We start from the raw sequence: 24,156 nt of genomic DNA, 5'->3' as shown, positions 1-24,156 counted from the left end.
AGCGTCTTATCTTCGCTGGAAAGCAGCTCGAGGATGGCCGCACTCTTTCTGACTACAATATCCAGAAGGAGTCTACTCTTCACTTGGTTCTCCGTCTCCGTGGTGGTATGCAGATCTTTGTTAAGACTTTGACTGGAAAGACCATTACTCTGGAAGTTGAGTCCTCGGATACCATTGACAACGTCAAGTCTAAGATTCAAGATAAGGAGGGAATCCCACCAGACCAACAGCGTCTTATCTTCGCTGGAAAGCAGCTCGAGGATGGCCGTACTCTTTCTGATTACAATATCCAGAAGGAGTCTACTCTTCACTTAGTTCTCCGTCTTCGTGGTGGAAACTAAATGCTACAAATAGCAGTGTACTTTAGGATTGATTTAGTTTATCATGGTGTATAATTGGTTGAATTGGTTTCAGTCGCTCATACTATTGAATTGTACGATGACTATTAGGTTGAAATAGTGTATTTCATATAGCATACAAATCAAAATGAATTCATTTTTGCTTTATCTGATTGTAAGCTAGACTAAACAAGTAGGCTTTGTAGGTGATTGGCCTCCGGTGATTATCGCGGCAGAGACGGAATTCTATGTAATTCGTACGTCATCGCTCAATTCAGCGGACGGACTTGACTTCCTCCCCTCTCTTCCTTTCATTCTCTTATCCAGTCTTTGTTTTGCAACGTAAGTGCTTTCAATCCACATATTCACAATCATTGAATTAAACTGAGATTCACTGTCAAAAGGAATCCGTTTAATATATTATCCCCACACGCGATTGAATACTTACTCATCCTGGCAGACTTCCGATATCACCTCCAGTAGCCCATTTTTCATCATCTTGTCCTTTTCTCTTCCAATGTCTTTTGCACTTCTTCGATCGTCTGTTACTGCTCGTCGGGCGGTATCGACCGCTGTTCCGGCTGTTTTTGCTCGTGGAAAGGCTACGTTGCCTGATCTTAAATATGACTTTGGTGCTCTTGAGCCTGCTATCTCGGGACAGATTATGGAGGTATGCTTTTCGTTTTCTGTTTTTTTTTCCATCAAAAATTGATTGATTCTAATTCTCATAATTTTATAGCTTCATTATACCAAGCATCACCAGACCTACGTCAATGGCTACAACGCCGCCTTGGAAAAAATCACCGTAGCGGCTGAGAAATCTGACATCAAGTCGCAGATTGAGTTGCAATCACAAATCAATTTTCATGGCGGTGGTCATATCAACCACTCCTTGTTTTGGGAGAATCTTGCGCCAAAGTCGCAGGGTGGTGGAGAGTACCTCGGTAATTCCTCGCCATTGACCAAGGCTATTGTTGAGAAATATGGAAGTTATGAGAAGCTGATTGGCGATGTCAACACTGCTGTGAGTTTTGAGCACTTTTGTTTTCTTTTTTTAATTCGAGACTAGCTCAGTTACTGACTGAATACATGTGTCTAGCTGGCTGCTATTCAGGGCTCTGGATGGTCGTGGATCGTCAAGAACAGCACCACTGGTGAACTCGAAATCATTAACAAGCCGGTACGTGAATCCATTGGCTTTTTCTCTTTAGCACCTCTAATCAATTGAGATATATAGAACCAAGACCCGGTTACCGGTCCTTATATTCCGCTTGTGGGTATCGACGCCTGGGAGCATGCTTATTACTTGCAGTATCAGAACGTCAAGGCTGATTATTTCAAGGCTGTTTGGAGTGTTGTTAATTGGCAGACTGCTGAAAAGCGCTTCCTTGCGTAAATTTTCTTTTAACAAATTCTTATCTATTTTTGTAGTTGTGAATTTCTGCTGTTTGTATTAACACCTATATAACTTCATTGAAAAGAAATAAAACTGGTTTTGTTTGCATTAATTTTGAGTAAATGAGCTGGGAGAACTCAGTTTATCTGAGTTTGTACACGATGTCTGCTACTCCCAGTAACTACTACGACCCCTCAGTCAGTAAATCTACATGAATTCTCAGGTTTCGCTTTGAGAAGTTTTTATATATATATATATAACATATATAGTATATATAAAGAAATATTTTATAAAATCTGTGTGTTTGATTATTCTCTGAAAGGCATTGTGTGAGGTTTATGACTACAAACCACGTCACTTGATCCACGTAATCTTTCACCAGCACAATTTAAATCGTCTGCCACACATCTCTCACATTTGAGCAATCACCAAAAAAGAGAGGGAATCAGAATAAGGAAGGATGTTTACCGCTACACCACCTGGATTTCAAAATGCGCCAATAACGAAAATATGTATAATCTTCAATATCAGCGTCTCAATCATAACCTCGATCTTTGGAATCAAACATTATCTCTTTTTACAACTTGTTCCTCATTTATGGAGCTGGGGTATGTATTTTTTTCATTCTTTAGATGCATTTAATTTATATTTCCAAAAATTAATGATGAATTGCATATAGGACAATGGTGGAGGTTGTTTATTTGGCAGTTTGTCTATCTTAATGAGTCGGAAGTTCTATTTTCCTCGTTGTTACTTTACAATTTACGAGTTATCGAACGAATGCTCGGAAGCCGGAAATTTGCCGTACGCATCTCTCTTTATTTTTTCTCTATGTTGTCTATATTACTAACTGATAGATATAGTCATTAATAGTGCTATCTATTGGGTTTTCGTTCGTTATAGCTCCATTTACGCTGATACTTCTCAAACTTATCCCCTCATATTCGGCAAATTATCTTCCATCAGGTCCAACTCCTGCCATTTTTACGCTACTAGCATTATACCACGACATGATTCCCTCCGTCTACAAATTCAAACTTCTCTCGTCATCCCCTTCGCGATCCGCACAAGACCAACCCCCGTCAATCTTATCAACAACACACTCGATAACCCTATCCGATAAAATTTTTGTTTATATCCTAGCTAGTCATTTATCACTTTCGCAGTTTCCTGCTTCGACCATTTGCGCCTTTTCCGGATGGTTCGTAGGCGTGCTCTGGTCAAGAGAAGTCCTTCCTCTTCGCAATTTTCGCATCTCGCAAAAATTATGGGACGCTGCACTTTCTAAAGGATCAGCCTCTCTTGCAGCTCTAAGCACGACCCCGAATCATGCGTCCGGAATCGCGGAATTAGCTGCTGCGGCAGCAGCAGCCGAGGTAGGTGCGCAGCAGCAGCAACAGACAAGACAGGACGCGACACCTACGACTGAGACGACTGCAGCTACTGGTGTTGGCGGTGGCACGGGCGCGGGTGGTGCGGGTCGTACGCAAGGTGGACGCGGGTTTGGAAGTCAGTTATTAGATACTTTTCGAAGCGACTTTTGAGTTCTTTTGTGTGTGTATGTGTGTGTGTGTGTGTGCTTTATAAATGGCCGAGTTTGATTACAGCGTTTTATTTTTCAAAATGTAGTCGTCAATTATAATTCTCTCCATTATATTCATAGCCAAATAATCAGTAAGAACAGTAACCGAACGTCAATCACTAACAAGACTTAAAATGGAAGTCACATACAAACACCCTAATGATACACATATACATCACAACATATAACTTACGACAACTCACCTTGATACCGCTGAGACAAGCTATCGTCACCAAAAAATGAGAAAAATTCATTCTCGTCCACGAATGAAGTGGGTAATTGGCCAATCTGCAACAATCCGTCCTTATCTTCCTCCGTCAAATACGGATACGCAGCAGTACCTGCATACTGTGATTCAGCATACAAAGCCGCGTCGTAGCCTCCTACTATTGGCTGCTGTATAGTACCAGGGTCTCGTGGTAGAGAGGAGGCCTGGTGAATTGAGATCGGAATCGAGTTTGATGGTGGCGCCGATTGAGAGTAGGGACTGTAGCCTCCAGCGCTACTTGCGCTGCCGGATGTACTTTGAGAATCGATTGCGCTACCGGGACTGCTGTCGCTTGTTGACCAGTACGGGTTTTTATTGCTGTTAGTGTTAGAGCTTAGAATCGGATAGGTAGCGTCGGGTGAAAGACCTTGCGGGTGTAGTTGCTGTGGCAGCATCATATACTGTTCAGAAGATTGCTGCTGCTGAACAGGAGGTGACGAGGTCTGCGATGAGCTATTCATGTTTTGAATACAAGCCATATTTTGAAGTTGCAAAGGCTGATTATACACCACACCAGCCCCATACTCCTGCTTAACATATGAGTGCGCTGCCAGATTCGATTTAATCTCAGACAGATATGCAGATGCAGAATACCGTTGCTGGAAAACAATCCTCGCTGCCTCTTTTACTTCAACTAGCACTTTGGCGGCTGTACCCCATACTCGGCTCATTGCAGTCAAACTTCCAATTCCCATTTTGATCCTCTCCTTTGCTAATATTTTTTCTTGTAAGTCTACTTGTGACTCAATACTTTTTGGGAAAAAATCCCATACACAAGCCGTCAAATGCACCAACATCGACATCGTAATCGCACAAGAGAAAAACGGTGTTCGTCGCATGATTGTAGTCGGAGAAAGAGAAATCATTTGCGAAAGTGCTTCGGCTGAGGCAAGACATTTAGAAGTATGCTCATCTATTGCCGACGAGTCTGCGGCCGTAAAGCTGCCTCTAAGTAAATTAAGCTCGTCTATAACTGACTTTGGATTTCGACCCGCAGAAGGATACGAAATCGAGTGAGCGCGAAACGAAATAAGCAGGGATCGTGGCGTGATGCATGTATTTTCAATCTCCTCATACGCATTCGGAACCATCGCAAAATGTGATAGTCGCTTATGTACCATGATTAATATATTATGAATAATAATATACGCAGAAATCATCAATTCATCGACCTCGTCTGCGCGACTGCTCCTTTTATTCGATTCAAACAGCTGAGTCGAGTATGATCGCCGTGGCAATAATAAACTCCGTTTGCTGTCAGGCACATTCAGCATCCACGTCGAGACTTTGGTATCGGCTAGTCGAACAGCCTTCTCGTCTGTGCGCATGGTTTGAAACATTGCGCCTAGTGCGCCGCCAAAGATTCGAACGGCGCCGATTAAGTAGGAAAACGAGGAAAATTCAATAGCGTGTTCTGCAAACATGCGATTGTCGTATTCATCGAGGGTAGGTGCTGACTGAGGAATTAGCTGTTCTCAAAAATGTTAGTCAATGATATGAGTTTCTGAGTGAGATAATACATACCCCGGCATCGTAATACTCATTCTCGCACGGTAATGGGAAATCCGGCTGCGCAGAAACTATCAGTTTTTCATCACCTACACCATGAATGGCACACATCCACGCGTTCATGACATAGAGCATCCAGTACGTCCGAATCAGCGACTCTTTCAGCACCAATCTAAAACTCAGGTCTTGGGAGTAGCATGATGTTTCGATATATTGATCGATATAGAGGATAGAGTTCATCCCGAGGTATAGAGCCATATCGATAGCGTACTCTCTCACCGCCATGGCTTTGGTCTGCTCGTTGTTGCTGTGCAAGATGATCATGTAAAGCACTAAAGCTTGTAAAGCCAATGGCGACGGCGGACAGATTAATGTGTATTTTGGCGTGTGGTCTGTAGAAGGCAAAATTTCTCCAAAAATGATTTTATCAATAGCACGCTGGTAGAGTTGTGCATCGCCGTTCTTTGCGTAAAAAGATCCGATATAGTGCACGACTGGGATCAGCAAATCGGAGATGACGCAATTTGAGTGGTGATCAAACACGTTCGAGGCAAAAGTAGAGTAGAATTTGTGCGGTACGAGCATAGTGTGAGCGTTGTGGAAATAGTAAAAGTAAATATCAACCAGTGAAGGCGACGATACGGCACTGTCGACTGTGCGCAGTACAGGCTCCGGGATCCCAGTAAAGGTTTCGACGTCACTTTCGACAAACCTGCGCTTTGCAACAACATGCTGCTCTTGATACTGCTGCTGCTGTTGTTGTTGCTGCTGCTGCTGCTGCTGCTGACTCTGAAGCTGGTCAGGAGACCCCGCAACAATGTTCGCCTTCGCTGACTGAGAATTCTTCCATCCTCGACGCGACTTGATATACACGCATTCTCGCTGCGAATCCCTGCATCGCTGACACACAGGGACTTTTGCATCACACTTTAAATGCCGCGAGCGACAAGGTAAACAGGCTGCTGCCACCGGTGTCGTCAGGTCCATTTTTTTGGGATACTCGGCGAGTGTGCGATGAATATCAGACGAAGCGGATGCTAGATTCGAACTTCGCCTCGCTACGGCAAACCCTATTCAATGCTTATTAAAGTTGCATTGCCAGTTAATGTGAAATGTGTTTTGAATTGAACATTGTGTATTGATTATAAATAATATATTAAACTGATTAATTACGATCTAGGTAGTATTGTTCCACACTGCCGAGTGGTTTCACAGTAGATTATTTTTTTGCAACATATTAGCAGCAGTAAGCATATACATTGACATTACTTGTTAAATCGTTACTCCTTCAGAAAATCAGCATAAAGCGTAGTAAAAGCCTTCTTTGCATCCTTATCAATAACTTCACCATGACAAGGAATAATAGACTCGAAATCCCATCCAGCGACGGTCTTCACACCCTCCGTCGTACTCTTGGAAAACGCCTGCCCAGTTAGACGTTTATGCCAGACGCTATCAGGATGCATCGTGTTGAATATCCGCGAAAAGAATCCGTTAGTGCTAACATTTGACTTTGAATATTGCTCGACTGCCGGCAAATTAAACAAAATATCCGCTTCGATAAAGGTCTTTGTGGCGACGTGCAATATCGCAATCTCCTTGTTCTGCGACCTTTCAAAGAACACGAACTTGAACGCTGTATCCAATAATGGGTCATCAACTCCAAAATCCTTGGCTGTGAGCTCCTTGTTCGACTCAGTGATTTCATAGTCCACATGAACGCCCTGAGTCGCCTTTCGAGCACGCAGACCAGCCGGACCAATGACTATTGCATCAGGGTATTTATCCTTCCACCCTTTGAGCGCCATATGATGCTCAAAATCGGGTGCAATCAAGTACTTTACTTGCTTTCCATCGATCAGAGTCTCGGACTCATTATCGAATGGAACCGGGGCGATGACTGCCAGCGTTGATGAGTCGAGATTGACAAACGTTGCCCGTCCACCGATCTCGAACAGGCCTGCGCGACGAAACGGGCACGACAAAATTGACAATGAAGAATTGAGTACTCGCGGTACTGCGCAAAGAGGAGACGGATATGCCATGATAATTCACTATTTTAATGCTACTATATCTGTATTATACCAGATATCAACGTGCAGGATGAGCGAGGGCGTGTGATTTATAAGAGCTCGGAGCCGGCTCGCCCGGACATCGTGACGTCAGTTAGAAGTCTATTTCATACAGTCGCCGTTCATGAACAAGGCTATGCTATTTTTCTTTCTTTGTCCTGTCACTTTCATATAGGCGTTTGTCAGTCTAACGCGACTTCCAGTTACTAACTAGGTTCAAAAGCTGTGGAAGGCGAGTGACGAAATTGTGGGGGAGGAGAGAATTCCTGATATCGCATCCAGGTGAAGCAGAGCACTCTATGCTTCTAAAATATAATCTCTAATCGCATTCAGTCTACGTAGAAGTACAACACATAGCAGCCTAATTGAATATAGACCACTTTTACCCTCAATATCGCTATAAACATATTGTTATAACTTGACCTCCGCTCCTCTTGTGTTCGAGTATGTAAGCAAAGGGTATGGTACTAGATCAACAAACAGAAAACTTTCTAGTGCGCATTCAATCCTCTGCTGATTTCCAGTCAATTACTCAATTACAGGCAGAATCTCTGTTCCTCTACTTATATACGTTATTTTACATTATCATATAATATCATAATCTAATTTAGCATCAATAATGCCACCAGTCGTGCGCAAGCGCAAACAACCTCACGACGACGGCACAGCCGTCTCCGCCGCACCTGCAAAGCGACAAGCTAAGACTTCTTCCACGACAGCTGTAGCGGCAAAACGCGGTCGCAGACGTGAATCATTGAATTCGTCCACGGCTAGTGCTATATCAAAGAGCTCAAGCAAAAACGACTCGGTGTTGACGGCAATTACTGAACCCGATGCTGTGGCGAAGGATGAGATTATTGAAGATACGCAGGTCGATGTCGCCGAGCCTGACGAGCCTGCTACTAATGGTGTCAAGCACTATTCCTCCGAGCTAGAAGTCGCAAAGCCTTACAAGTTGCGCAAAACTACCAAAATAATAAATGCAATTCCGACGCTCAAGACGACACCCTTAAATATTTATGTGTTTGGCACTGGCAGTATGGCAGAACTTGGTCTTGGACCCGAGGCAAAGACTAAGGAAGTCAAGCGACCGCGTCTAAATCCGTTCTTACCTATTGATTCTGTAGCAATCGTTGACTTTGCCGTCGGTGGAGCTCATGTTCTCGCTCTTGACAAAGACGGAAAACTCTGGTCGTGGGGTTGCAACGATCATGGCACACTAGGCAGAAATACGACGCAAGGAGAAGAAGGCTTGTTGCGCGACATGGATGCAGAAGATGAAGATGATGACGATGGGGATTTGAATCCAATTGAAAGTACACCGGCAAAAGTCGTAGGAGTGCCTGATGATCTTGTTTTTGTTCAGGTGGCTGCTTCTGATAGTCTTAGTCTTGCGCTTACTAGCGAAGGACGTGTTTGGGCATGGGGCACATTCAGAGTATGATTTCTCAATTGTTTTCCTCGTCAAAAAACCTTGCTAATAAACTCCGCAGCATAATGAAGGTATTCTGGGCTTCAACGAAAACGAAATGTTTCAGCGCACCCCTATCCAAGTCCGCATAGAGTACCCAGTCGCCCAAATCACCGCCGGCAAAGATCACGTCATGGCTCTCACCACCAACGGCAAAGTCTACACTTGGGGCAATGGCCAACAATTCCAACTCGGTCACCGTGTTCTCGATCGATATCAAAAGCAAGCTCTGCAACCGCGCGAAATTAGAATCAAAAACATTAAATTCATTGGATCGGGAGAGTTTCATTCGTTTGCTATCGATACGCAAAGTCGTGTTTTGGCATGGGGATTGAATCAGTTTGGGCAGTGTGGAATTCCCAGTGAAGGCGCCGGCGAAGACGGTGCAGTTATCACCGAACCGACATACATCAATGCATTGGACGGCAAGGATATCGTGTATATCACGGCTGGTGAACATCACTCCGTCGCGCTGTCTGCTGATAACGACATGTATACATTTGGTCGAATTGATTCGTCTGAGATCGGAATCGAAAAAGATCAACTACCTGAATCAGCAGTCAAAGACGACAGTGGCCGTCCCAGATTCTTGCCGATTCCAACAAAAGTGTCTCTTGAGGATGACGACGGAAAAGTTAAGTATGTAGCCTGCGGCTCCCACCATAATATCGCACTGGCAAAGGAAGATGGTGCGGCATGGACATGGGGTTTCGGAGAAACGTATCAATGTGGTCAGGGTCCCGCTGGCGAGGACGTTGAGATTCCGACAAAGATTGAGAACACGGCGACTAAAGGTGTTAATATGGTGATTGCTGGAGCGGGAGGACAGTTTAGTGTTATTGGTGGTATTCCGCCTGCGACAAATGAAGAAACTTCTTAAAAGGGGGTCGCTCAGACACAGGAAAAGTTGTTTAGAGAACCAAAAGAACGAAAATGATAGCATGTGACAGATGACTTCACCACGATATAGCTTTGGAAGAAAAGCAAAAATAGTTTACAGCGAATCGAATTAAATCAAATGTTTTATCAATATTTATATATATAAACGCATGTTCTTAACCTCAGCATGAAAACAAGACCCGATTACAACAAGTATGCACTTTTATCTTACAGAAATTTTCAAGATTCATCTCAAACTAAGCCTTATCAGCAAAAATAGTCAGGACAGCAAATACGCTATAGAAAAGCATCAATGGATATGCTACCAGCGGTCGCATATCTGATAATTGCAAAACTGCTACAAACATTGCCGAGGAAGAGTATGTGCACCAGAAGATTGCGAGCGCGCAAAAAAAATATCCTATTACATTGCTGTCATATCATTAAAGTTAGTTGTACGTCTTGCTGCGTGTTAAAAAAAAATCTTACTCGACGGAAACAATGACACCTAAAGCAGAGGCCACGACTAGAGGTAGCAGACAATAACCCAATACACTCGCAGTTCGGATGAAATCAATACCTCCAACATTCGCCATCAAATTCATAATGAGATGGAGCGATATTAAGCCGAGCAGGGCAACACCATATATATAACCAAAGTGAATCTTTCCTGAGAGTAACAAGAATGTACCAAAGAGTAAGAAAAAGAGAATTGGACCAGCGAGGTCAGAATCATCCATAATGTTTTGATCTACGCGTGCCAGCGGATTGAGCACTGTCAATGTCTATTCAATCATTAGCATTTATCTTGTTATATCAAACATACGACCGTCTCTTACCTTAGACTTGATATGTCCGAAATTAATTCCCAATTCTAAAATTATCAATCAGAAACCCAGTATGATCGACAGAATAATAGGACATCTCACCTTCCAGCAGCGGCGGCTCATCAGAATATCCTCCTGTTCCAAATGCAGCGAACAATCCACCTGATAGTCTCTCGCCACTCGCAGCCGCCGAAATTCCATCGCCGCCCGCTGCACCGCCAGGCGCACCGACACTCCCTCCAAAGGCCGAGTACTGAGGCGTCACACCGCCCATTTGGCTGCGGTTGCTGGTGAACCTGCTGGCGCCAGGAGTATTGATTGGCGGGTCATAATTTGACGAATAGAATTGCAGATTTGCAGAGCCACCGTACTGCTGATGTGATTGATTCGGATATGCCATCGGCTGTTGTTTGTGATGCTCTTCTGCGCTTGCTGCCTGCAACAATACCTGAATATCGGAGACGGAGGATGCGAAGCCGCGAACTGGACAGCCAAAGTGTCATCAAATACTGTTGATATAGATCATGTGATTTATCACATGACTACTCGGCTGTGGTCGGCGTAGACATGGGGCTTGAGCCGCACGCTCTCGAGAAGCCGAGGTAACGCAGCTTCGTATTAAAATATGCTATAGCAGCACTCCCTGCGTTTTCCTTTATTTATAGTATTGTCATTCGGGGTATTCAACATGTCCAAAGCAATATCACCAGTTGAGTACGTCCTGAAGCTTGAGCAGCTTGACGTTGACTTGTTCCGTAGTGCTGAACCTCTTTACAAAGATAAAGGCGCTCGCGGTATCTTTGGCGGAAATGTGATTTCTCAGTCGCTGATGGCGGCTATTAAGACTGTGCCTGAGGCATACCAGGTCCATAGTATGCACTGTTATTTTTTGCTTGCTGTGAGTTTGTGACGTAAATTTAAGAGACTTGGGTGGTGTACTGATCCGGATTGATTTAGGGTGATGCAAGTGTGCCAGTGTTATACGCCGTCGAGCATATTAGAGAAGGCAAGGTAGGTAGATATTTCTACAATTCCATCTAAAATAAGTGACGTCTGACTCTTTTTTGTCAAGTCTTACTGCACTAGAACCGTGCAAGCGCGCCAGAAAGGCCGTTGCATCTTCTCTACTACAATCTCATTCCAGATTCCAGCGAAAGCCGTCTTGAATCATAGCCTAGACTATCCCGGCAGGTCGCTTCCTCAGCCTGAAACCGTCCCTGATTTCGTGGAACAAGCTAAATCAATGTACAAAAAGGGAGTTCTTTCGAAGGCAGACTATGAGAATGCCGCTGAGATTGAGAAAATCTCGCCTGTGGAGGCAAGAGCCATCGTCAGAGGTATATTCTTTTGCTTTTTTTGCTTTCATGAAATCAATAATTATGTTGCTAATCTGGTTTCAAAGAATATCCTCCAGGATCAACGCCGCCAGATCGTAGAGATTACATGTGGATTAAAGCAAAGGGCACTATCCAGGAACTCAACGCGCACATAATGGCTCTTGCGTACATGAGCGACCGCGCACTACTTGGAAATTCCGTCAGAGTCAATCAAGTAGATACGAATGATGTAAGGATGATGGTCAGCTTAGACCATTCTATATATTTTCACGTGAGTTTGTCCTGAATGTACGACATTCAAGTTATTTATATGATTGTTAGGCACCTGTTAAAGCCGACGAGTGGTTGCTATTTGAAATGCATTCACCTTGGACTGGATCCGCAAGAGGTACAGTATATCGATTGTGATTTCTCGCAGTGTACAAATTTAACATTTCGCGACAGGGTTGGTATATGGCAGTATATTCACGCGAACAGGAACCCTTGTTGCGTCAATTATTCAGGAAGTATGTCTCTCTTATCTGATCTTTTTTCAAAATATTTGAGTCAATTCTGACTAGGGTGTCTTTGTAGGGAGTTGTTAGGTTAAGAGATCCGAAGCAGTCAACTAAGCCAAAGTTATAATAATTTGTAGAAGATTAGAGCACAGCTACTGTATATGTTTTTTTGAATATGAATGACTGAAAAATTTTCTAACTCGTCTCGTTTAATGAGCTCTCTACTAATTGTACAACATCTTTCTCGTGTATATGATGCATGATTTTGTGAACTGGACTGTTCTCTGCTGTCTGGAAATGTATCACAGGTACATCGAAGGCCTGTGTCAAGTAAACAATGTTAGATGAAGCACACTAATTAATCTGTTTCCTGGTAAAGAAAACTAACATATTTATCGAACCACTCCTTATTCTCTGGCAGTAAGATATCGACTTGAAGTAAATCAAAGCTGGGTAATTTCTTTGTTGCTTTCGAGATTGACTGCTTAGCTTCATCGCAGAGTCCGCATTGTGGTCTGCTGTAGATCGTCATTGACGGCCATCGTGTAGCAATCACTGAATAAAGTCTTCTATTCATGATCAATTGAACGTGTTGATGGTGAACTGCAGAGAATTTGAATTGCAAATGCGACTTGGGAGATGCTGGATGATCTAAACCTTAAACGACGCGAAGAGTATTTTGTTGTCGACTTGAGCAACTCTTGTGACTTTCATAGATTTATAAAAGAACTACTGCAACAGCATATTCACAGCAATTTGTTGAGCTCACATCTCCAAAGAAGCTGTAATTTTCGAGGAAGGTCGATGTACGATTATATATAATTGCTGAATAGTAAGTACAATTGTTTAACCTCTCAGACTTGTCTTTATACCTCCATCATCGTATCCTACGCAGACATTATCTATATTTTTTAAACTATTCTAACGTTATTATAAAGAATAATATGGACGAGGACGATATTAATATGGATCGGTCGGACGATGAGCGCGAGGATGACGAATTGGCTGGACGTGACTCTGATGCCGACGACAACAACGATAACGATGGCGATGCAGATATGGAAGTAGATGACGATGACGACGACGAAGATGATGGCGACGGGGATGGTGACGGTGATGTTGATAATAATCGAGATGGCGACGATGCAGATCAAGATGACGACGAGTATCCGCAACCATCGGCGTCAACAGCAAAGCAGTCATCCGGCGATGGCAAGAATCTAGTCGTTGACGACGACCCAACATGGCTATACTCCTACGCCCACTCTCGACAATTCCTCAAAAGTAAATTACTGCCAGGAACTGACTCCTGTCCTTCTTACGATATCGCACCATATGTCGCTGCGCCAATGTCGACTTCCATTAATTGCGTTGATTTACCTCAAAGCATGAGATGGATCTTCACAGGCGGTCAAGATGGATTTATTCGAAAGTTCGACTTTTACGCTTCTGTAAATGGAAAATTACCTCTTACCGTGGCTCAGAAGCATCCTTTTGCTGATAGTATTACTAAAGCTGGTGTGCTGTTGTCATACTGGGAGAACGAAATCCCGACCGAGAATGATGGTACCTGCTCTATATTTGATCTTACTCTTAATTTTAGCTAACAAATAATAGATTCACTCGTGACGGGTCTGGAAGACAATGAAATGAAGGTCTCACCTGTTTACGCTATGGCAGTTCAATCTCAATGTTTGTGGCTTGTGTCTGGAACAGTGGTACGTATATCGTTATTTTTTAAATTAGCTGTCCAATTTTAACATCATCGGCCAGGCCGGAGGGATTACATTGCACTCAATAAGGCACGGTGAAGGTCAAATACATGCGCATCTTAACAAACATACTTCAGCAGTTTCAGTACTACGATTAAACCGCGATGAAACGTCCGTTATTAGCGGCGGATGGGATAAGAATATTTACGAATGGGATTTGAATACAGGCAGTGTCGTTCAAAATTATGCCGGAAGTACAGGTCAATTAAGTGTTATTGCATGGAGACCCGAAAACGATACCACAATTTCGGCTAGTGTTTTCAGTCAAAAGTATGACACCAATGAAGATGAAGCGACTGACAAGCGAGCAGCTGAGGGTGATTCTGACATGCCAACTAAAAAGGAAGACGATTCTGATTCAATGGGCTCCTTGTTTGGAGATGATGACGACGAAGATGAGGAGAAGCAAGGGTTAAGTAGCGAATTGATGGATCATGATGTTATTTCGGCCTCTATAGAGTCTAAGGATGAGTTAGCCACTGAGGGAGTTGGAGAATCCGAAGCTCAACTGTTGACAGAGACTCTGAAGACAAACGGTGTTAAAGCAGGCGACGAGGACAAATCCATAAAAAATGGTGAACAAAATGACGATAATAATAACACGAATTCTCTTGGTGGCGGTACTGTTGTCGTCTCATTGAATGGCAACGGCGAAGCGGAGAATAACAAGGAAAAGTCGTCAAACAATGTATTTTTATCTGCCTCAATTGACGGCAAGTCGAAAATCTGGGATCGGCGAGTCGGGAAATGCATAGCAGATATAGGATTACAGTCCAACGTACCTCCATGGTGTACAAGTGCTTGTTGGTCATTAGACGGCAATTCAGTATACTTTGGACGACGAAATGGTGTAGTTGAAGAATACTCCATTCATGCATCTCTAGATAAACCCGTTCGCACGCTCAAGTTGCCTGCAGGTTCAGGACCGGTCTCTTGTGTCACACCAATGCCAAATGGAAGACATCTAGTTTGTGCGTCGTTTGATAATATCCGGTTATATGACCTTCAACAATCAGTTGCCGGATCAAGCATGTCACAATCTTCCAGCGTCACTAGTAAAGTTCCGTTTCTTATCGTGCCAGGTCATCACGGAGGCACAATTTCTGATGTGGTGATCGATCACACGAGTAAATACATGATTACAACTGGTGGAAATAAAGGATGGGAAGGTTCAGCGACCGAAGTAATGCTGGTGTACGAGATCGAGAAAATTTTGTAAATGGATTTTTGTTTTCTGGCAAGATATGAAAAAACGAAAAAAAAAAACCGCGTGCATATATGGAGATGTCTGTCAATGTTTCTAATTTGGTATAGTAAGTGATTGTGTACGAGTATTGTAGTTTTTGTGGTTTGAACGGGAGTTGCGCAGGATTGGCATTGATTTATCTACGTACTCTTAGTACGCAGAATGCTTCATTTTATTATATTAATCTAAAAGATTATTTCTAATTCTTGTAACTTCGTCTCTTGAGAAGCCCAAATAGTGCTCAAGGTACGACGCTGATCCTCCAAAACCTTTATCTATAGTATCAAGAGTTTTATACATAGTTTCGTATCTAGTGCAATTTGTTAGACGTGTTGCTCAATTTCAAATCATAGTAACTATATCTCACTTTGAGCTAATCAATGCTTCGAGGCGTGTTCGATCTGTCACTTCTGGATATCGCTTAGATAAATTATTAACGATATCATTAAATTTAAAATCTATCATGTGTCTAGTAAGTTCATATTCTCTTAGATGACAGGTTAGTCATCCTTATGTTTTATTTAAATAAATGAATAGAAAAAATTCCCAGACTTACCTAGCAGTAACTTCACGATTGACACCGCAGAGATCAAGTATCAAGGCGCATATAATTCCTGTTCGATCTTTGCCAGCCGTACAGTGCACGACGAAAGGATCATTGGGAAAATCGAGAATATGCTCTAATATCGTGCGATAAGCAACCTTGCCTTCTTGAAGAATCTCTTGATAAAGAGATTGATATCCTTCTAAACCTGTCTCGATTATATGGTTATTAATAGAAGACGGTTTCAATAACTGATCGGGTTTCTTCTCAACGGGTAGATGTATCCGTTCCACTCCATCAATTACATACACTCCATTTTGTGAGCATTCGGCTACTGATCGTAAATCAAACGCTCTCGTTATACCAAGGTCTGTCAGTTTCTTTTTGGAGCTCTCTTTAATTGCGTTAAGTGAAGCTGATCTGAACACCAATCCCGACCGTATGCTTCGATCTGGATATTTTTCAGATGGCCATCCTCCTAAATCTCTAAAATTTAGCACCCCATCAATGTCTTTGAATCGAGAGATATTTCTCGTCAAAGAGGTAATTTTAGCAAATCTTTCTCTGCGAGATTCGGAAGATAGCCACTCGGCTATGATATTCGCCACGTCCATATTATAGCTGATTCGTTCACCGGTTATTTTGTTGATATCGTAGAAATTATGATCGCCTCCGGGAACGTATCGTAACGTATGCCGCGAGCCAAGGAGGTTTGCATACATTGCAGAATCTTCAACAAATATTGGATCATCTTTAAGACCATACACGGAAAGAAATGATGCAGTATCTAGCAATTCTTTTATTTTTGTCATGTCTGGCTTTGCAAGACTTTGTGTTTCGGCGGAGGGAATTAGCACGCGTTTGGACTTCATATAGCGCGGGACGGTAGCCCAATATCCACCTTCTTCTGACCAGTTTGGGTTTGCTTTTATAGCTTTCAGTATTATTTTCTCTGTTCGGAATCGAGAACTGCAGTTTATGAAATTGGGGATTGCAGAATCGTACCGGAGCGAATAGCATAGCGAAGCAATGTTTCCTGAAAAGAATTAGCTGGCACTATTTTTTCTAAAAAAAAAATCACATACCCCTAGAATGGGCAGCAATTGCTATTATAGTCATATTCTTCTCATTTCGTAAATATGAGATAACATCTCTGATATCTGAAATATCCTCCTCAAGTATTCTTCCCTCAGACCTTTCGATTTCCGCCGATTCCCCACAATTTCTAAAGTCGAAGCGAAAAGAGTGTAAACCCAAATCTGTCTGCGCTAATCTATGCGCCAAAAGCTTCTGATAACAGTAATTCCTATGACCTCCAAAGCCATGCAGTATCAGAACTAATTGAGAAGTAGGATAAGAAGGGTGTTCTGGTCGAGTAAAAGTTCCTACTATAGCACCTTTAGACGAAGTTGAGGGCAGTGAAAATTTTACCTCAATCCTTTCTTCTGTAAAGGTCTGCCTATTTTCAGATGACATGAACGAGCTGGTATAATACAGCAAGGTAGCTTATACAATGAATGTTTATCGAAAAGTGAGTTTAAAACACACAGTCAATGCGGCTCAAGACGCCAAATATATCTTGTACACAATCAAGCTATTCTATATATTCACTTAGACACCCTTCGACACCCTTCTCTATTGCATTTGCAGCAATTCTTTAGCTATGACTTCTACATTCTCAACCGATTATATTGATCCTGAAATCAGCAAATCTTTATCCCCAGAATACAAACTGCGCCCTTTACAACTATCAGATTATGAAAGCGGCTATCTGGACGTGCTGAGTGATCTCACTGCTGTAGGCAACATCAGCAAAGAAATGTTTGCCGCTCAAGTTGAGTTTATGAGAGCTCGATCAGGCGAGTATTTTGGCATCGTTATTGAGAAAACTTCTACCGGAAAAGTAGTTGCTGTTGGTACCCTACTTGTCGAGCATAAGTTGTACGTCTTAGTCTACCCACTGTTTTTCGAACTATTTAATTTAACTGATTGTCAATCTTGCTTAGTATACATGAGTGTGGGTTAGTTGGTCATATAGAAGATATCGCCGTAGCGAAATCAGAGCAAGGAAAGAAACTCGGAATTAAGATCATACATGCTCTGGACTTTATTGGTAAAAAGGCAGGGTGCTACAAGGTAATTATGAGTCCGAAAATCTATATGCCATGTATTTTGAATTAACGAGTGCAATAGAATATATTAGACTGCTCAGCTCATAATGAGCAGTTCTATGTCAAATGTAAAGTTGCGAGTCTTTTTTTTACTTCGGCTTGAGCTAACTATTTGTTTAGGTGGATATGAAAACGAAGGATTCGAAATGGTGAGTGTTTATTTTACAGCACGCGCAGACATTGCTGTACTAACCTTTTCATTTCCAGGTCCACCGATTTTGAACACTCTCAGAAAAGAGGAAAATTATTTGCAGGATATTATTATTGGAGTCCTAAAATATTAATATTAAATTATAAAGAAATTTATACGGCAGCGATATTCTATAGAGAATCTAGTAATTTTATTATCAGCTTGTAAATAAATGTTTAAAATTTACGACATCAACATATTGACAGCCCACGGCACAGACAGCGTTCGTAGATCTGTATACATCTGTCCGGTACCAACAAACAAAACCGGAATACCTGTCGAATAAGTCATATTGACCATACTTCCAATCATGTCTCCCACAGTATCACACTTGCTGATTAGGAAAAAATCAAGATTTCTGTTAACTCCAAATGCGGCATTGAAATTACGAGCTTGTTGCACGGAATCGGTTCCCACCAATGCTTCCCCAACCATTATAATTTTATCAGGATTCGCGTATTTGGCAAACTTTTCCAAGGAAGACATTAATCGAGTATCGTTATGACGACGACCGGCGGTATCAATAAGAACAACATCAAATCCACGATCACGGCCATAGGAAATAGCATCACGCGCAATGACAGCAGCATCTTTACCGTATCCTTTCTCAAATAACTCAATTTTACCGCCCTCGCGTTCAGTTAACTTCGTAAGATTTCGAGCGTGCACACGAAGCTGCTCAACGGCGCCGGATCTAAAAGTATCACAAGCAGCAATGAGCAATTTCATATCATTCTGAAGCAGCCAGTAAGCAATTTTTGATAGATTAGTAGATTTGCCAACGCCGTTAACGCCAACCACTGAAATAACATATGGTCGCGGTGTCGAGCTTGACTTCACTCGTTGAATTTCATGCAGCAAGTCAACAGAGGTAGACGGTGTCAAAATCTTGCGAAGCGCATCTTCCATCGCCGCTCTTACTGTTTTCTCAATTGATGTCCAACTGCCGGTTTTGGTACCGACAAGACTCTTACTGACGACATCGCACAGATGCTGAGCAACTTCAGGCGCCACGTTCTTCTTCATCAAATGATCCTTCATTCCCGCCAATGCGTTATCCATATCTGCTTCTGATAGTACTTTACTTCCAATAAAGTTACGAAAGTATCCAAAACCTGATGCAAGAGCTGATCCGCCGGATCCGGTGTCGGTCTTGCCAGACTCCGGAGCTGCCAAGATGCTATTTATTTCGCTAGACAGGTCTTTCAATACAAAATCTCCAGATTTTGTCTTCGATCCCCATTTAGATACATCTGCATCTTCGAGCAATTGATTCCCGCCGACATCATCCTCGCCATCACTTTTGGCAGACGCGCCATTTGCAGACTTTTTTCCTGACGAGAAATCCAAAGGGCCCTCCTCGTCAGAGACATCACGCGCGGTTCCATCAACATCCCATTTGCGAAGTTTCTTCTTTGAACCCTTCTTACCTGCATCTTCTGTCAACGGAGAATCGCGTCCTGAATTCTTTGCCTGACCGCGTCCACCACGACGGCCGCCTCGTTTAGCAAAATTTGGCAATTTCGTCGATTTAGAACCCTTGATGGCGCCAGCAGTGGCATCACTGTCCACCTTCTCGTCAATATCTTGCTTCGCTTCTTCAGAATCATTCGAATCCAGCTCTTCTGCACTACCATCCTCTGCTTCGACCATCGTCGACGCGGCAGTAATTTTGCGACCGGTGGACGTCTTTTCCAACTCTGCATATCGAACATCGAAATAATTTCCAAAATGGCAAACAGGTAGATGGTCTGAATCTTTAGCCTTCAGCTCTTCGGCGTACAAAGTAGTAAATAGCTTCTTAACACTGGAGAGTAATTCGTCGATAAAAGTTATCTGCAGCAAAGATTGGTAGACCGCCTGAAAAGAGTTTCAGTTAGCTTCTGGTTTTCGATCACATGTGAGTAAACGGTGCAGCAGCATACGACAATGATAATTCCAAAATCATTGGATGTAGTCCATTTGACAGTATATCTATCTCTGACTAGAGAATTATCAGAGCCCACCTTGCCACGACGGTCTTCAATGAAAATATCAGCGACAAGAGAATCGAGGATGCTCGCAGAGACGGGCTGATAACATTTCTGCCAAAGTACGATACCGCCGGTAGTAAAAACAGAGAAATAATCAATCATCAGTCTGTCTAATAAGTAAAGCACAGAGCAGTACACTACAAACAGTATACATGTAATTCAACCGCTGTGTACCAAACCCTTATACATCTTGACTGTGGATCCTTCCGTATTACTCCCCACGTTCAGTCATCTTCACGAGCTTGTATAGTCGCTGATTACGAATTTGCCCCGGTATGCGTCTGATATCTGATCTATTCCGCTATTTGAATAGCTGTGTAGCTTGCCGAATGCATAGCGGTTTGGATAAGTACTAACTTTGCTCCAGTGCTTATTCTATTTGGTTACGACCGAGCATAAGAGCGAAATGTCTCTTCCAAAACGAATTATCAAGGTATCGACAAAGCCGGAAAGAATATTTAGGAGTATTGTATATTGACAGATATTCAGGAAACCGAGCGACTCGTCAGCGATCCTGTTCCAGGAATCAATGCCGTTCCTCACGAGGAGAACTTACGCTATTTTGATGTTACTGTAGATGGCCCATCACAATCTCCTTACGAAGGTATATTATTCATAACAAGATCTGGTTATATATTACATCCACAATTGGATCGAAAAATACACTAAAGCATTCAGTTGTGCTGACCATTCATACTAGGCGGTGTCTTCAAGCTCGAGCTCTTCCTTCCTGAGGAATATCCTATGGTTGCTCCCAAAGTGCGATTTCTAACTAAAATCTATCATCCCAATATCGATAAGCTGGGCCGAATCTGTTTGGATGTGCTGAAGAGTATGATGCAAAAGTGAATCCTGACCTTTGAAAAGAGTAATCTCTGACGACATTCCACTTTAGCCAATTGGTCGCCTGCACTGCAAATTCGAACGATCCTATTGTCTGTACAAGCTCTATTGGGTGCACCGAATCCGGTAAGGGCTAAACGACTTTTTAATAAGCTCAAATGAATAATTGTTAATTCAATCTGATAGGACGATCCGCTTGCAAATGATGTCGCTCAGCGATGGAAGGAGGACGAGCGTGCAGCTATTGCAACCGGTAAGTCGCTAATACCGTTATGCCAGAAAAAAGGAATACTAATCACGATTTGCCGATATAGCAAAGGAATGGACACAAACCTATGCCAAACCCGAACCGGAAGCGGAGACTTGAATTCAGTCAGATCATTTATAAGAATTGCGTCAATCTTGAGTACAAGTGCAGAGCATGGCGGAAAGGCTTTAAGGACATATATTCATTGTGGGCGATTGGTGCTATAATATGTTTCGTTTTTACGTGCTTTATTTTCATATAATACACATAACCTTGGTTTTGTCTTTGTGAATTTGTTTTAGCCTGTTGAGATGTATATCCGGATCATCTCTAGCTGAGCTGGCATCTTGCACTCATATCAGGGTACATGAAGGATGAATTGTGGGCTATAGGTCTCAAATTTTTATATATATACATAATAAATCAAAGACTAACTAATGACGATTCGACAAGACAGTGCATGACCACCGGAGATAGGTTTTGGTTCTGTAGTTTTATACCATATCCAAATTTTGCGTCAAAGTCTAAGAAATGGCTAGTAGTGAATGAAAGCGATGAGTAAAGAGACTTAGGCGGTGAGTTCCATGATACTAAAAAGAGAAAAGTAGTCAGAAGACTGTCGGTAGAGATCTACATAATCCAATTGAATTAGAAAGTACATACCTGCTGACAATGTCATGGTCGTGTTCTTTAAGAGCCTTAATAGCCTTAGCCCGTGAAACATTGGCTTGGGTCATGACGATTTCGATATCCTTAGCATCAACGCCAGTATCGTCAACCTCTACCTCCTCCTCCGGCTCAGCCTTGGCGGCCACCTCTTCCTTCTCCTTGCCCTTTCCCTTCTCCTCAGAAGGAGCAGTTTCGGCCTCGACCTCGGTGTCGGCAGCGCTAGCGGCCTGGAGCTGCTGGGCGATGTTTGCCTGCTGGCTGAGGTCCTCGATCTTTGCCTCGCCAAAGACGATGTACACCCCAGATGAGACCGAGCGGTAGACGTCGGGGTTGGAAATGACGAAGAGGATGTTCTTCGAACGACGGAGAGTAACGCGAGTGATTCCGGGGACGGGCTTCAGGCCGAGCTTGAGGACGGCCTTGCGGGCCTTCTTCTCTGTGCGGGAGTAGACCGAGACACTAGCGCCGGCCGGGATTCCCTCGTCTCCGGACACGGACGAGGCGTCGTCGGCAAGCTGCTGCTCTTCGGGCAAATCGGTGACGTCTTCGATTGACATTGTGGATTGTGTATGTGTATTAATGCGGTTGTTCGTGGTGTAAGTGTTTTGATAGCCAATGTCGCGATGATGGAATCCCTCGACGAAGCAATTAGGGTTCCGGGGCTTAGGGCTCGCAGCAGTCACAAATTTCTTTTGTATTATATAATATATACTATATATGATTATAAATACATACGCTAACCGTATCCGGAAATGAGTCGGTACAGATAGGAACACATTACATCTGTTTAGAGAGTTGATTACTACTATAATTGATCTTATTCCCAATAAATAAGCAAAAACAATACAATACAATACAGTACAATACAATACAATACTAGCAAAGAGATACAAAGAAGCAACAACCCAAAAACATCCTGATATTATTCTTAATGAAGCCAAACTAAACGCCGTAATGAGTCTTCTTGAAACACAAAATAAAGAGACTGCTAAATCATACAGTCTCAAGACCAAATAACCTGAACACGCCTGCCCACCACCAGTTCCCAAAATGCGATATGTAGTGCAATTGAATGCACATTCCTCGTTCTCTACCAGTCACCAGCGAAGTTTGCGAATCACAATTCGAACACTGGTCGCTCGGTCGAATAGGTGTCGAGGACAGGCGGCGGAGAAGTTAGCGTAGGAGACGACGCCGCGGACGACAGATCAATATGGGACATATTTTCGCATGAAATATCTAAGATAAAGTTAATATATCAATTAGTCTAAGCAATATCGATAAGTCAACTCGAACCTGAAAGATGACTTATAGCAGCAGTATATCGCTTAACGAATGCTTCGGTGCGGTGCAAATCAGTAGCCAGCTTCTTCTTTTGCTCTTCGAACTGTGCGGTGTCTAAAACAAAATTGGTCAATCAAAAGAATTCGACAATACATAATATGATCATTGATAAAATACAGCATACCTTTTGGCGTCTGTTCATTATTGCCATACTCAATATTCAGCTTCTGAATCTCGCGACGGATCTCAGAGCACCGACGAATCGACTTGCGTAAAGTACTCACAAGATGAGTCATCTGCTCAGCATCCGGCAGCGAGCTAATATCAAATCCAGACATGGTTCGTGGGAGAGCAAAGAGTGATACAGTCGACGCACTGGTTGACGGCAACGCATTATGAGTGCCGTGACGGCGGATTCGCGGCGGGGGCAAGTTGTCTGCGAGCGATACCGCGCTTGCACTTGAAATACTGGCGACTTGCTCTTCGGGAAAAGACATCCTGTTCGATAGTAGTTATCTTGAGCAAATGGCTGAAGCCAGGTGCTGTTAATGCTGGTGATCTTTGAGAAGAAGTACTTTCGAAGCCATCGCGAAGTGCACCGGCCGATCGCGGAATACCCTAAACCATGATGCCTCTTGATTTAGCAGTTTAATTACTAATTATCAGATAATTACAATTTATTTACAACCAATTCAGAAACAATCAGAATTTACCACTATATAAGCAGGAACAGGATTAATCGTGGTTTATTTCTCTGTAGCTAGAATCGCAATTCAAACCCGCTCTCCCCCGCTCTCCCCTGCTCCCCAGACCACAAAAGAAATAAGCATGGGTGGAAATACAAACAATATCTGCTCGTCTGTTAATATATAACGCTGAATAAGCAGCAATCAACTCGTAAGAGCACAGCAGTGACGATGCAGCAAGGTAAAACAGACAAAAAACAGTTACATTCACAACATTTGCATATTTCCAGTTAGA

General features: G+C 42.8%; 15 protein-coding genes across 15 annotated transcripts in view; 8 read left to right on the top strand and 7 right to left on the bottom strand.

The window, feature by feature from the left end:
- The window catches only part of V2V93DRAFT_391992 (ubiquitin and ubiquitin-like protein), a gene marked incomplete at both ends in the record, with an annotated part of 1,065 nt that extends 724 nt beyond the window's left edge, over positions 1-341 (top strand). The window contains one exon of the mRNA XM_066912458.1: positions 3-341. Within this exon, the coding sequence (XP_066764755.1) occupies positions 3-341 (339 nt within the window). The remainder of the gene's footprint in view (positions 1-2) is intronic.
- Positions 342-680: 339 nt separating this feature from the next.
- On the top strand, positions 681-1,946 carry V2V93DRAFT_372674 (Manganese/iron superoxide dismutase). The gene is made up of 4 exons (XM_066910793.1): positions 681-1,008; positions 1,078-1,362; positions 1,438-1,518; positions 1,576-1,946. The coding sequence occupies exons 1-4, from the start codon at positions 856-858 to the stop codon at positions 1,732-1,734; spliced, it is 678 nt and encodes a 225-aa protein (XP_066764754.1). The 5' UTR covers positions 681-855; the 3' UTR covers positions 1,735-1,946.
- On the top strand, positions 1,926-3,402 carry V2V93DRAFT_372671 (uncharacterized protein). The gene is made up of 3 exons (XM_066910792.1): positions 1,926-2,342; positions 2,414-2,538; positions 2,598-3,402. The coding sequence occupies exons 1-3, from the start codon at positions 2,195-2,197 to the stop codon at positions 3,276-3,278; spliced, it is 954 nt and encodes a 317-aa protein (XP_066764753.1). The 5' UTR covers positions 1,926-2,194; the 3' UTR covers positions 3,279-3,402.
- V2V93DRAFT_372670 (uncharacterized protein) lies at positions 3,344-6,137 on the bottom strand. The gene is made up of 2 exons (XM_066910791.1): positions 5,109-6,137; positions 3,344-5,053 (listed from the first exon to the last, which is right to left on the bottom strand). Exons 1-2 carry the CDS (start codon positions 6,078-6,080, stop codon positions 3,506-3,508), a joined length of 2,520 nt encoding a protein of 839 aa, XP_066764752.1. The 5' UTR covers positions 6,081-6,137; the 3' UTR covers positions 3,344-3,505.
- Positions 6,138-6,216: 79 nt separating this feature from the next.
- On the bottom strand, positions 6,217-7,253 carry V2V93DRAFT_372668 (uncharacterized protein). The gene has a single exon (XM_066910790.1). It carries the CDS (start codon positions 7,136-7,138, stop codon positions 6,374-6,376), a length of 765 nt encoding a protein of 254 aa, XP_066764751.1. The 5' UTR covers positions 7,139-7,253; the 3' UTR covers positions 6,217-6,373.
- A 531-nt stretch (positions 7,254-7,784) lies between these two features.
- On the top strand, positions 7,785-9,516 carry V2V93DRAFT_391987 (regulator of chromosome condensation 1/beta-lactamase-inhibitor protein II; the record flags this gene model as incomplete). Its single annotated transcript, XM_066912457.1, has 2 exons — positions 7,785-8,603; positions 8,659-9,516. 2 exons carry the CDS (start codon positions 7,785-7,787, stop codon positions 9,514-9,516), a joined length of 1,677 nt encoding a protein of 558 aa, XP_066764750.1.
- A 118-nt stretch (positions 9,517-9,634) lies between these two features.
- V2V93DRAFT_372665 (uncharacterized protein) lies at positions 9,635-10,801 on the bottom strand. Its single transcript, XM_066910789.1, has 4 exons — positions 10,445-10,801; positions 10,355-10,389; positions 10,005-10,300; positions 9,635-9,947 (listed from the first exon to the last, which is right to left on the bottom strand). The coding sequence occupies exons 1-4, from the start codon at positions 10,740-10,742 to the stop codon at positions 9,773-9,775; spliced, it is 804 nt and encodes a 267-aa protein (XP_066764749.1). The 5' UTR covers positions 10,743-10,801; the 3' UTR covers positions 9,635-9,772.
- V2V93DRAFT_372663 (HotDog domain-containing protein) lies at positions 10,751-12,531 on the top strand. Its single transcript, XM_066910788.1, has 8 exons — positions 10,751-11,056; positions 11,122-11,240; positions 11,300-11,353; positions 11,415-11,679; positions 11,745-11,950; positions 12,001-12,067; positions 12,124-12,185; positions 12,253-12,531. Exons 2-8 carry the CDS (start codon positions 11,172-11,174, stop codon positions 12,301-12,303), a joined length of 774 nt encoding a protein of 257 aa, XP_066764748.1. The 5' UTR covers positions 10,751-11,056; positions 11,122-11,171; the 3' UTR covers positions 12,304-12,531.
- V2V93DRAFT_391976 (uncharacterized protein) lies at positions 12,372-12,708 on the bottom strand (the record flags this gene model as incomplete). Its single annotated transcript, XM_066912456.1, has 2 exons — positions 12,372-12,497; positions 12,565-12,708. 2 exons carry the CDS (start codon positions 12,706-12,708, stop codon positions 12,372-12,374), a joined length of 270 nt encoding a protein of 89 aa, XP_066764747.1.
- Positions 12,709-12,742: 34 nt separating this feature from the next.
- On the top strand, positions 12,743-15,405 carry V2V93DRAFT_337353 (WD40-repeat-containing domain protein). The gene is made up of 4 exons (XM_066907748.1): positions 12,743-13,008; positions 13,115-13,742; positions 13,794-13,894; positions 13,950-15,405. Exons 2-4 carry the CDS (start codon positions 13,121-13,123, stop codon positions 15,165-15,167), a joined length of 1,941 nt encoding a protein of 646 aa, XP_066764746.1. The 5' UTR covers positions 12,743-13,008; positions 13,115-13,120; the 3' UTR covers positions 15,168-15,405.
- On the bottom strand, positions 15,320-17,318 carry V2V93DRAFT_372658 (protein-tyrosine phosphatase-like protein). Its single transcript, XM_066910787.1, has 4 exons — positions 16,824-17,318; positions 15,751-16,774; positions 15,562-15,681; positions 15,320-15,504 (listed from the first exon to the last, which is right to left on the bottom strand). Exons 1-4 carry the CDS (start codon positions 17,212-17,214, stop codon positions 15,375-15,377), a joined length of 1,665 nt encoding a protein of 554 aa, XP_066764745.1. The 5' UTR covers positions 17,215-17,318; the 3' UTR covers positions 15,320-15,374.
- An 83-nt stretch (positions 17,319-17,401) lies between these two features.
- Positions 17,402-18,012, top strand: V2V93DRAFT_326348 (acyl-CoA N-acyltransferase; the record flags this gene model as incomplete). The annotated part of the gene is made up of 3 exons (XM_066907523.1): positions 17,402-17,679; positions 17,745-17,874; positions 17,932-18,012. 3 exons carry the CDS (start codon positions 17,402-17,404, stop codon positions 18,010-18,012), a joined length of 489 nt encoding a protein of 162 aa, XP_066764744.1.
- Positions 18,013-18,233: 221 nt separating this feature from the next.
- Positions 18,234-20,249, bottom strand: V2V93DRAFT_348364 (SRP54-type protein). Its single transcript, XM_066907925.1, has 2 exons — positions 20,025-20,249; positions 18,234-19,959 (listed from the first exon to the last, which is right to left on the bottom strand). The coding sequence occupies exons 1-2, from the start codon at positions 20,232-20,234 to the stop codon at positions 18,283-18,285; spliced, it is 1,887 nt and encodes a 628-aa protein (XP_066764743.1). The 5' UTR covers positions 20,235-20,249; the 3' UTR covers positions 18,234-18,282.
- A 137-nt stretch (positions 20,250-20,386) lies between these two features.
- V2V93DRAFT_42050 (ubiquitin-conjugating enzyme/RWD-like protein) lies at positions 20,387-21,618 on the top strand. Its single transcript, XM_066912697.1, has 6 exons — positions 20,387-20,565; positions 20,622-20,736; positions 20,833-20,964; positions 21,028-21,101; positions 21,162-21,228; positions 21,290-21,618. The coding sequence occupies exons 1-6, from the start codon at positions 20,539-20,541 to the stop codon at positions 21,340-21,342; spliced, it is 468 nt and encodes a 155-aa protein (XP_066764742.1). The 5' UTR covers positions 20,387-20,538; the 3' UTR covers positions 21,343-21,618.
- On the bottom strand, positions 21,495-22,497 carry V2V93DRAFT_372649 (NAC domain-containing protein). The gene is made up of 2 exons (XM_066910786.1): positions 21,886-22,497; positions 21,495-21,812 (listed from the first exon to the last, which is right to left on the bottom strand). Exons 1-2 carry the CDS (start codon positions 22,446-22,448, stop codon positions 21,791-21,793), a joined length of 585 nt encoding a protein of 194 aa, XP_066764741.1. The 5' UTR covers positions 22,449-22,497; the 3' UTR covers positions 21,495-21,790.
- Positions 22,498-24,156: the final 1,659 nt, after the last annotated feature.

Source organism: Kockiozyma suomiensis, assembly GCF_038497685.1.
Source record: "Kockiozyma suomiensis strain NRRL Y-17356 unplaced genomic scaffold V2V93scaffold_10, whole genome shotgun sequence".
NCBI classification, from domain to species: domain Eukaryota; kingdom Fungi; phylum Ascomycota; class Lipomycetes; order Lipomycetales; family Lipomycetaceae; genus Kockiozyma; species Kockiozyma suomiensis.
This window is presented reverse-complemented; position numbering and strand designations above follow the sequence as displayed.